Raw genomic sequence first — 12,355 nt, 5'->3', positions numbered from 1 at the left:
CACTGACAAAAAAAAAAAAAAAAAAAAAAAGTTCAACACAATAGACTGACTGGCTCTTTGTTTCTTTCTGTCCCCTCCCTTTCCAAAGAGGCCAAAAGATCTGAAACATCAATTTGCATCTGTGAGACTAGAGTTACATTTTATAGATAGTGAGGACAAAGCCTGGAGTTGGGCTTTGTGACAGATACGCAGCTAGTTGTAGTTCCTGGGCTGAAGAGCAGACGGAGGAGAAGAGAGAGCCGGTGTTGGTTTCAGAGAAACAAAGCACAGATGGAAAAGCCAGACGCAGCTCTTGATATTCTGCCATGTTTTAAAGCACCACTTAAATGTTACAACTTCCCAGGTCAGCAAACGTCTCTTCTATACACTTCCAGATGAAAACAGTCACATAAAGTATATTGAGTTCTGTCTGTAGGAAAGTTTCTACTGCAGGCTCACAGTCAGGATTTATGTCAAGTTAATGCTGATTCACAGAGAGAAATATCAGTCAATTTGACACCAAGCATGACAATCACAGAAACTGCTAAAATTGGCAAACGGTTTTGTTAAGGCGATTTCAAAAAAGGAACCACGCAGGATCTGCAAATGGAGTCCAATGTTGCCGGAAATGATGGGGAAAGAACTGGATAAAGTCACGCCTGTGGGATGAACCAAAGGTCTGGTTTGAAAACCTCTGGAGGAAAAGTTTACGGTCTCTTTACTGAGATGTTGCACAAAGCGCCAGAGTTTTCTCAAGCTGTATGAAGCACTGAGTGAATGTATTGCCCCTCCCCAACCTGCTGCTACATGCTTCCTATCATCTGGCTAAAACACTGTCTAATCTTACAAGAAATCAAAAGTTGGCCGTTTGGAAATATTTTTGACATGAAAAACACCCATCGCGCTGCCAACCCGTCACTAATATGAGCTTGCTAAAGAAATTTTACACCCCATGTTTAAGAAACTGCTACTAAATTGGCTAAAATATCAATTAAAATGTCATTCTCAGCAGTTACAAAAATAAAAATATGTGAGCAATACCAGAACTGTAGAGATTTTCTCACTTTTAAAACAGAAATAAATATTAGCCTTCTAGATTAAATATGCTTTTGTTAAGAATTATGCAAACTTGTTTTTACTTAAGGTCATCAAACTGCAAGAATCTCATTGTGAATAAATAATGGTTAAAAGTCTGCTCAGTTGTAGCTGAATTCTGCTGTTTAAACACCAAATCAATCCACTTTTGGTTCTATTGAACGCCTGACAGAAATCTATATTGGTAGGAAAATGGATTATAATGACATCACCTGGTCATGGATGATTGGGTTAATCTTACAGTGTGGTAAGTGGGATTAAAGAGGAAACAGAGTCATTTAAAATTATCCCTGAGAACCCACAGCTCTCTCTCTCTCTCATGGAGGGGCGTGAAGGTAAAACGATGCAACATCACAGTTCAGAACTGAATGACTCTGGTTTCCTTAATATTAACAAAAATCATTTTTAAAATAACTACTGCATAATCAGCCATGTTGGCAGAATATTTTTAACAACTTTGACATTGCATGAGGTTGTAGAAGTTGAAAAAAGAAAGGTGAATATAACTGTAGATGTTTTTCTTTCATAATCATTACAGTGAGATCTCTTTAGTAATCACCCCACCTGAAACGGCTGGACAGACACAGTGGAGGAAATTTGAAATTCAAACATGAAGAGATTTACATACATCCTAAAACAATCAAAGAAGAACTGATCAGGTTATTGTAGCAACATTTCCTTTATAACATTAAGGCTTGTAGTTCTTCTAATCATAAACCAAATAAAGTCCCAGAATAACCAGATTTTTCCAGCAGAATGAGGCAAGAAAACCAAACCTCCCCTACAAGTTGCTGAGCACTGCCAGTCAGCTAGATGAAAGAGCGCCATTACACTGACTCAGAGAAAGAAACTATTCCAGTCATAAAATGTAGTGGAAAATAAGATAAATGAACAGCTTATTAGACTTGTGATTGAAAGCATTTTGAAAACAATCCTTCTGAACAATAATCACTTGGACATGATCAACACTGTAAGAATCTCATAGTGAAAACTCCTATTCTGCCTGCTGCCTTTAGGCCTTTTGTTTAACTTGAAACTATTGCATCTAGGGCTGTAGTGATACAATAATCTCACAATGCGATACACAATATATATATATATATATATATATATATATATATATATATATATATAGCGATATTCAGCAAATGATACAATTCAATACACTTTTGCGATTTTCTGAAAGATTTTATAGGGACAGAGTGATTTTGGTGACATTTTGTGACTGTTATAGAGTTGGATTTAATTAATTTAACTGAAAACTGATTAAAAGCACCAACTACACAATACCTGGCTCTGGTTGGACATGGACACAGACTTAAAGTCAACAGCTGGTGAGAAAACATGTTTCTTTTAATTGAAACAGTACAAACTGTAGCTTACATGCATTTGTAAAGTAAATAAAGTGCACCAAGTACCCTGCAAGTACCCAATAGTTTGATACTTTTTTAACCTTGACACTTAACATCTGAAGGAATCACTCCAAGCCTGATGACCTAATCAGTCTCCCAGCGAAGCAAGCAGTGAGTGGGCAAGGTGACAGTTGGATGTTACGATACTTGCGGATGAATATCGATTTTTTTTAGGAAAGAAAATATCGATATACATCACAAAATCGATATTATTACACAGCCCTAGTTGCATCTTTGTTATAGGGGGTTGTTGTGAGGCGCAGAGCCTGAACCAGGATATGATCAGGTTTTTCATCTGATGCAGCAGGAGCAGCAGCGGTCAGAGCTGAACAAGCAGCCGTGTGAAACGCAGAGGAAACATGGCTGCCGCCGCTGCAGCGTTGGACACTACGGCCTCTGTGTCATCACAGGCTAAAAAGGAGAGGCTGACATGAGGGGGGGCTTCACCTCCATGTCATCGTGACAGTCTGCCTTGTTAAGTCAAATTACATCCTAAACAATAAGAATATGTTTAAAAGCTGCAGATAAATTTCTTTAGAAATGGGAAATGTGCCGATACTGGATTGTAATGTAAAATAAAATGAGATAATTCCATTGTTTCATGTGGTTTGTTGAAAAACTTCTTACATTGTTTTTAAAAAGATACAATCACAATTTAGTAAATACATTTTTGTTAAATTAACTGATGTTATTTTACTGCCGTTGTCAAAAATGACCAGCAAAATCCTGCATGTTAAAGTCAAAATGCATGTAAGAAAATCCAGCCAATATAAAACAGGACAAGAAAAAAAATCTTTGACTATTTTATATTTATAGAAAAGTCCTATATTACAAAGTTTTTCTTCTAAACTAATTCAAAATACACTGTTGGATCATAGTTCTTTCATGATAGCTATACAGAAAACAAGAGGCGACATCTCACTGTGTGGGTTGCAGAAGTCATATATCATCTCAAAACTAAAAAAATGATTACAGAATTACTTTTGTATGCTCTTAGCATCATATATTAGCAGTTACCATGCTATGCTTAGCACAGGGCATTTCCCTAAAACCAACCATTTCTTTTTTTTTTCTCCTAATCCAGCCGACATGTTCCATAACAAATCTGGAGCTTTTAAAAATGATAAAAGATAAACTTCTCTGTATGCTCTGGTTATTTGCTTATGAGTAACTTCTCCTGGTAACAACCAATGAAAACTGTGTCCTTCCTAGAAGATCCTTAGAGGCTTTAAAGCCGACACCTTCCTCCCTCCTCTAGTCGTCTTCATCAGGATCTACTTACACACTGAAACGGCGTTCGTTAAACCTGGTAATGGTTGAATTTACCAATACAGAGTTTCCTCTCCATGTAACTGTGACGTATTGCTACAGCAAAATATACACGTTAAAATAACGCAAAGCAAATCAGAGCTTGAAATAATTTTAAATTTTATTTTAAAAAGCTGCACTGCTCTGCTCTCAGGGGTGAAGAAAAACTAAAGAGTCTGAAGTAAAGGGAGAGAAAAAGCAAAAGTTGCATAATGTTAGGTTGAATGTATTTTTAGTTCCAACCTGTGAAAACGACAGTAATGTCATTGCATGATGCATTTTAATGATAGCAAAGTAGTTAATAAAAAAATAAAAAATGTACAAAAAATAATTTTAAAAAGTTTTTAAAAATTAAGCAAATGTCGTTCTGGACAAATTGAACCTGAACAAAGGCATCATTCAACTCTCAAAAACGTGTAATTTTCAGCAGACCTGCTGACCGGCTGGTTGCTGCTCAGCTGAACGCCTCACGCTTTGTTTTTTTTAAACAACCATTAACGTGTAAATTTGAAAAATTGAGCCAGAGTCTCCCTCCTGGTTTTGAAACTCTTCGATAAAAATTTGCCGCGATCTCGTGTATTTGCAGATCCGAGCTGGACTAAAAGCCTAGAAGCATTTAATTTGGAGTGTGAAGAACATTCACCTCAGTGCAAACTGGACAGATTGGGGGAATTTAAAGCCACTTCAAAAGAGGAAAAACAGAGAACATATGGCTTATTCCTGACATGAGGCAGAAGGCTATGAACTGTTTCAATAAGATCCCCTCCTGCCGTGTGGAAGAAGCCTCCCGACGCTGCAGCTCGGCCCAGACCTCCCCCTCCCCGTCTCCATCACCATCACATTCGATTAGCTGCAGCCCCTCCTGAAGCTACCCATATGGTCATCCTTAACAATGAAATTTCACACACAAAGCTGACTCATTTAGCCAACACCCCCACCAACCCACAGGAAGAAATTTATACATTTAACGAGATCATTTCCTGTTTCACCACCACACAGGCTCTCCTTCAGCCCATTTGGAGAAAAGAGAGAGAAATCCTGAAGATTTAAGGTGGGGAGGAGTCGATGCAACTTTCACTCAGGAGGCGATGCAAAGGAGGTCCTCTTAAAAACATGGAGCCAATAAATAAATGTTAAACATGTAATATTAAAGATTTATATCAGTTAATCTTGTTGCAGAGAGCGGATTGTTCCTCACAGCTTTTAGTGTCGACACATTTCATGTAGGAGTTTTCCACGATTTAAGATTTAACGTCTCTGGGGTTTCCAGTAAAGGCAAAAAATGTTCACTGTTAATGTAAACGTAAATATTTTTCTACAGTTCTTATTAAACCAGACGGATAGCTGGTTTTCAGTTAATAAAAACTAACAAAACATTTTTACTGAAATAAAAACGTAACGGGGGAAAACTAAAACTACTTGCAACTAAATTGTGTGTTTATAAAAAATAACTTATTGAAATTATAGATATAATATCCTCCGTTTTTGTGTTTATGAATCTACTTACTAAACTTTTGTGAAATTGATTTTATCCCCACACAAGCCGCCAGCTGTAGGAAAAATATGGAACTCCATAATCCTGGGGCACCAACGTTAGTTTGCAAAACTTCAATTGTTGTTTAATAATAACAAAATAATAAAAAACTGTCCAAAACTGCCATCTTCTGTTGATTATTTATCACACAATCTATGGACATAATCTCAATACAATATTTTGACTTTTTTGATTTCTGAACCTAACAATTAACCAAAGTTTGAAAAAACAAACTACTACTATTAAAAACTATTAAAACTAAAACTAAATATTTAACTAATAAAGACCAGATTTTAAAATCTAATTATAGCTAACTGAATGAAAACAAGTCACAACGAAATAAAACTAAACTATAATAAAAAACTCTAAGCTATTCCAACCCTGAGGTGGATGAATGATTAGCATGTTAGCATTGTGTATTTGAGTTTCACTAGCAGCATCCGCCCTCCATCATCATTTAGATGGATAAAAAGTAACGAGTAATGTGTCTTCTTCTACCTTAAGCTGCTTAGAATGCTCAGTGGGCAAAACCAGTGACTAAATCGCTGGTTCTACCAAGTTGAAACTGGAACAGGATTAAGTTGGGCGAGGCTTTACTCCCAGATAAACGGCGGCTCACCTTCCACAGCAGCTCACACTCCCTCTCCTCCAGAGCTTTCTTGTGTCTCAGAACGAGAGCCTTCACTTCGGTCTGCACCACCTTGGCCTTGATCTCCACCTGCTCCGCCATGGCCTGGACCTTTTCCATGCTTTGCTGAAAATTAATAAATTTAAAAAAAGGAAAACAATTGAAAAATTGCAGTGAAACAAACAAACAAAAAAAGCCATTACAAGGCAGAGACTTGAAGGTATGTGAAAATAAAAAAGATGATCAATAAATTGAAACTGAGACACAGGAAATGCTTATTGGCTTATCTGTTATTTTAAACAAAGTATAGATGACCTCCAAAAACAGGAAACGGAGCATCAGGAAACATTAATAGAAAAAAAAGAAAACATTTTCCTGGCAAGTGACTGGATGAACACCTGCTCTTTGTTTTGGCTTCATTCCTTCATAACAATCGCTGGTTGGAGGCAGAGAGAAAGGAAACATGGGTTAGGAATGGGAAGTCCCTTCACTCACGCATAAAATGATTTACATCCCTGCTGCTTGGGAAAATGTCCACTCTATCTAGAGTAGGAATTTTATTTCAGAAACATAATTAATAGAGGCAGTGTTGTTTAACGTGAGCTGCACCACATGATGTAAAAACCTTAATGAAAATATCCAAAAGAGACATTAAAATGTTCCAACACACAAGATTAAAGAGCAAAAAACATAACAGAAAAATATGAATTAATTATAAAAATAAAAGAAGACATTTACTGCTGTAAAAATCCAAACGAGTTTTCAATGCAAAGAAAAATAATTGTCTTTAAGCTAGCTGTTAGCTTTAGCCTCTATGACCAACTAATCTGGATTAGAGTGAGAACCGCAGAGAATTTATCCTCCATGTAAGAAATGAACTGTTCAGAACAAAAACCTGAACATGAGTGCAAATGTCAAAAAATTATAACGATAAAATAAATCTTTGTTTAAAACCTTCCAGAGCGTTAAGATGGAAAATAAACATTTCTTTGCTTCTCTTAAAAGAACTGAATTTGATTTTTTTCCCCAAAGTAAATAATTCATCTTTCTATCAATGGACATTTTTTTTCTGTGCTTTTCATTTACAAGTCTATTTCAATGACATGCTGGCGAAGAGTCAAGATAAAGAAGCGACTGAAATAAGATAAAAGGTCCACAAAGTTGCCTAAAAACACCGGACGGCAACATCTTGACTGCGGAGTGTTCTTCACAAGTTTCAGGAACGTCTGAAGAAGACGAGACGTTAGAAAGTCTGAGAAGAGCAAATAAAGAAGTAGCTCAAAATGTGATTTTCTCTATGATTAAATACTATTTCACCAGATTTTTAAAGATGCAATTTGTGTGAAATTAGGAATAAAAACCTAACATTGCTTTTTGCTTTAATTGCAAAAGTGAACACACAATTTTAAACTTTAGAGAATATTTTTAATGAGGCAAGAATTTAAAAAGGAAATGATTTTATTGTACCAACCAATACTGTTTGGTCTTATTTTACAGGCCAACATTAAATAATCAAACTTTAAAAGAGTGGCGCCCCTTTTATTACTACCTGATGCAATTAAAAAAAAAAAAAAAAAAAGCCAGGCCGCAGCATTTACGACGCACAATTTGGCCTAAATGAGGAGTATTCTCTTTGTCTCCTTCTGCCCACTGAGTTTTATCAGGGCCTTTTTCCTCTGGCATCTCCTGGGAGGTCACGAGGTGAGCTGGACCTCACAGGCTCCGAGGGGAGGTGGGATAAGGCTTCCTTTGTCATATCTGCCACTGAGATCAAAGGTCACCTAAACCTCTACAGGTCGTGATCCGCAATCCCCGTCTTAAGACGCATACGGCCCACCCCCATCACACCCCGGCAGGAACAAAGGCGGCTCTTTCTTTTCTCTGGCCGTGTCGCGCGAGATGGCCGGCAAAAGGAACAACTAAATCAGGCAGGAAGGGAATGAATTAACGGGGAGCCAATATCGCTTGGGATGGGAGTCGTTAGGAACATTTTTCAACTCTCTGCACCTCGACGGTTGTCTCTCTAGGTCTTTCCAATGGTCATTATTCATCACATTTTGTAACGTTACATACGCCTTAGCGCATTTTATTAGGATTTAATGCAAGTAAAACAAAGCATAGATGTTCAACGAAAGCTTTCCAAATTGTTTACGAATGAAATTTGAAAAGTGCGGCACGCATCGTTTCCTGCAGCATTTTCTCTCTTCCATTTATCCGATACTCCTTCCAGTCTTTGTGTCGCCATCAAAGCTCCCAAAGGAGCACAGCTTGGCGTACAAAGAGCCGAACTAACCAATAAAAAAAAATAAAAAAAAACACAGCAGAAGCAGAGAGTTTTGACCAACTAGGAGGTCACAAGTCCTGGGTCAGGGGTCAGGGGAGATAATGGGTGTAGAGTGGACGGAAATTTCCTACCTCAGGGGACAGAAGCGTCTGCCAGTGTTTACATATTATCTGGCGTCAGCGTTTAGTCCCGCAGTGACCTGGATAGAAGTGGACAAACACGCCGAGCGGCTCAAGGTGCTGCCGGTGCGTCTCCTGGCTCACATCCTGAAGCTTCATTTGGTAAAACACAACCTCACTGATGTGCTCACCATTTATTTTTCTTTCCAAATGGAGCCTAAATGTTAAGCGAGTTTTCCTACACAAGGCCTCAAACAGCCGTGTTGTGATATCTGGGAATTTCAGAAGAATCCAACAAACACCCGCAGTGACATAAGCACTCCGGCAGAAAGATACGAAGTCTGACCCGGCCAGACGAGGGGTCAGGCTGAGAAAATGGATAGGTGCGGCACATGCTCCGAGTGCTGGAGATAATGCATGTCCGAATGTCATATGACCTCAGTGGAAAAGCTTGAGTTTCATGTTTTGGGGCGAGTATTTACCAAGGTCACAACTCTGCCCCACCTTCCAGGCAAATTAGATAACGGCCGCGTTTCTGACCTGCCCTGATAACTCTGCAGGTTTCAAGCTGCTTTTCTGAGTCGTTCCTTTTCTCTGTTGTCAGAAATTGTTGATTTAAACTTTACATTTTGGACAAAGATTATAACACTATCTGCAAAGAGTAAATTGTCAAAATTATGTAGAGTTGAAGAGTTGAATGTTAAGTTATGCAGAAAATTTCTATCAAGAGTTTAAAAAAAAAACAAACAAAAAAAAAAAAAACAGAGAAACTGGTGACTGGAACCAGACAGTTTTCTGCCCGTTGGAAGTTTTACAAAGCCTTTCTGGTCATGTCAGGCAGCTTATTCAGTTAATTACTCAGCAGGTTATTATTGGACTGGGTGGTTAAAGTTTGAGGAAACAAAACAAACATTACATTTTATTCTTTTAACAACTCATCCAATTTTTCAGCCAACAATTCTAATTTGGTTGTATTTGTCAACCTGGCTCCAGCAGCACATTCAAGCTGAGGCTAAAGCCGAGAGTCTCACTCTAGCCGGTTCATGTTTGGTTCTGTTCTGGCCAAGTTGGGCGTTTCTCCATTGGCAGTGCGTTCCTAATCATGTGGGTGTGAACATGAGGGTACAGCAGCTGTAATCGACTCTCCAAAGTCAATTAGCTCAAGCCGACTTTGGCGTCAAGTCTCTTAGAAATCTCTCAGTATATTTGTTCGCTGCCGGTTGTCCCGTCCAGTTGACACCGTATGTGCTCTTACGCAGGTGCTGCCTTCGCTTCTCTTGTTCATGGACTAATCAACAAATCCAGTCTGCTGCCAATTAAATTGCTAGGTCTGGTTTGTACTGTGGCTCCAAAGAACAGGGAAGAATCGCACAGAAACCACAAATGGAGACAAATCTGTCATAGTTACGGTTTGAAAGGGTGATGCAGGAAGACCGTTCCTCTCCACCCCCAAATTCTGGAGGTAATTTCCAATAAAACGTCGAAAAGCAGTGGGTCAGGGTCATCAAAGTCTTATCTCTCTCCATTAAGATGGCCTCCAATGAGCCTCGTTTTTCCAGTGAAGGAGGTGCTACACCTCAGTCACACTAAGTCCAACCATGCAGGAAATCGAAGGGTTAACCAGGCATGTTCAAAAGCATCGTTACAAAACATCGATTAGTCTCCAATAAAAACTGACTACCCTATCTTTGTAATTTCATTTTAAATTCTCAGTTTTTCCTGCTCCCGTGAGTTGGGATTACTTAAAAATTCAATGTTTCATTTTATTCCCCTTGGTAAAAATATTCTCATGTACTGTAAATATGAACATTTCTAAATTTGAGATTAAAAAAAAGTTTTCTACCACTATGTAGCAATTCTGCACAAAGCTTAAAATTGAATCAGTGTTAGTGGCAGATCTGAGCACCATCAGTCCTGGATAATACTCCTCCATGAACATATTATTTTCATATTATATTTTCATGAATATATTATTATATTGGTACATTAAAACAAAAAATCTGTTATATACCAGGACTGAAATTTAAAAAGTTACATTTTAGGAATTTAAGTTTTTCATACAAATTATAAACTTAAGTTCATATACAATATTTCTATTATTTCTATTGGAATATTTAAAAAATGTCATTGTGGCAAAGGGAGCACAAAGTGAATGGACCTTTCCAAAGGGAAAGTTTCAGATATTATTAGAATTCAGCCAATAGTTGAAAACAATTGTAATTACTTTGGTGACACATCCTGGTTTAATTGTGCATCTCCACTAAACATCAAACTGATTCCTGGTTTAAGCAATGAGACATGCTGCTAAAATATGTGGAACAAAGAATGGTTAGTTTAGCTGTATGTCTTAAATGTGACGCACAATTACTAATCAGATTTTATGTACATGTTCACAAAGATTATTTTATTATTCTTAAACATTGCATTAAGAAATCTCAGAAAGACATGCCACAGAATTTTTTCTGGACATTTTAATTGATTGTAGTTTCAATGCTTTTCCCTTCCTAAGTATTTTCAGACTCTTGTTTCCTAATCACCTTTAAAAAAATGCTAGACTTCAACAGTTTTTTGATTTTCTAGCTGAAGCTATGACGTAAATGTCACCAGACGCAGATAAAAAGAAATGCATGTTATCACCTTAGAGTCAAACCCTTGGAGATAAACGGCTGGCGCCTTTAAACTACAGCAGCCGTCAGCAGAGTGAAGAGCAGTGAGGAAATAGAGACTCCTGCTTTAGCTCAACACCTAAAACTGGAAACTTTCCCAAAAATATTCAGAAAAAACACAAGAAAATGCTGCTCTCCTTCTAAACAGAGCTGCTTCACATATATACATTTCATACTTCTGTCTCAACTAATGATAAAATGCTAAACATTTAGCCTGCTGGTACCAGACTCGACCCATTTGCAGTTTTTCAGTGAAAAGGAAAAACATGACTGCCCTCCACCCCCTTCTTATATGTTCAGATAAAACCAGAATGCAAAGAAAGTTCAAGAAGGTGCAACCTAAACTATAATCATGTAAATGAAGAGGCGTAATTAGCATGCGCGTATGTGTGAGAGAGTTGGGTGGAGTGAGACGTGGGTGGGTGAAGGAGTGAAAAGGGGAAGGGCAAGTGTTCCACTTCTTTAAAAGAAGTGGGTATTTTTCCTTTCTCTGAAATCCTTTAAATACCTCACCTACCCTCCCCCAGCGCCCCCTATGAGTCTCCTCCCCGTCCTCCCCCTCTGACCCTGAGCCCTGCCCCCGCCGGAATTCAACTCATGCGACCCCACCCCCTTTTTAAGGGCCAGCTGGACACCTCTAACCCCGGGGCTCCCCGGCCGCCCGGTACTGGTCACTCGCTCAGATATGCAAGCTGAGCGGCTCTGATGTCCGCGCGCGCTAGCCGCTGCGATTTTTAAAGGCACAGCTGCTCCCCTCAGGTCCTGCTTAGTGGTGGAGGAGATGGATGAGGGCAGCTCTGGGAGCTTTAATCTCGTATGGGAGACCTCTCCTTTGTTAGCAATCTGTTTGGCCAATTTTATTACAGTGCAGTGATTTTAGTGAAGCTATTAATTTGACTATGTTCTAAATAAATGCGCACACACTGACGCTCCTGTCTAGTGTCGCACACTGCTGATGTTTTTTTGATTTTTAGTTCATTTTAAACTGTAAATCTAAATTTTCACAGAAAATATTTCACATTTTCTGACTGAAATCTGGGCAACATGGACTGAAAGTTTTATCACAATATTCTGTAGTAATGTTGTGATAATGACAAAAGTGAAAAGCACCATTTATTTCTTCTTTTTTTAGGTAACATGACTCAATGGCACAGCAGTCAAAGCCCCACAAACACAAATATTTCTCTTGAAAAAACGTCTACTAAGTATCTTCTGGACACCAATCACACTTCATAAAAATATGTCAAAGAAGTGGGATTTTTATCATTAACCTGGTCATAGTAACTGCATTTAATCAAGGTTTCAAATTTATTGGTATTTTTTTTGATAC

At 38.2% G+C, this 12,355-nt stretch overlaps 1 protein-coding gene across 1 annotated transcript in view; it reads right to left on the bottom strand.

Moving 5' to 3' along the window:
* Window positions 1–12,355, bottom strand: part of trim71 (tripartite motif containing 71, E3 ubiquitin protein ligase) — a 40,563-nt gene that overhangs the window by 9,375 nt on the left and 18,833 nt on the right. Inside the window, exon 3 of the mRNA XM_015007568.2 lies at window positions 5,948–6,082. Coding sequence (XP_014863054.1) covers window positions 5,948–6,082 — 135 coding nt within the window. The remainder of the gene's footprint in view (window positions 1–5,947; window positions 6,083–12,355) is intronic.

Source organism: Poecilia mexicana, unplaced genomic scaffold, assembly GCF_051168715.1.
Source record: "Poecilia mexicana isolate PSO_F unplaced genomic scaffold, ASM5116871v1 scaffold_11, whole genome shotgun sequence".
Taxonomy (NCBI): Eukaryota; Metazoa; Chordata; class Actinopteri; order Cyprinodontiformes; family Poeciliidae; genus Poecilia; species Poecilia mexicana.
Note: the sequence above shows the minus strand (reverse complement) of the source record. Positions and strands in the feature narration are given on the sequence as shown.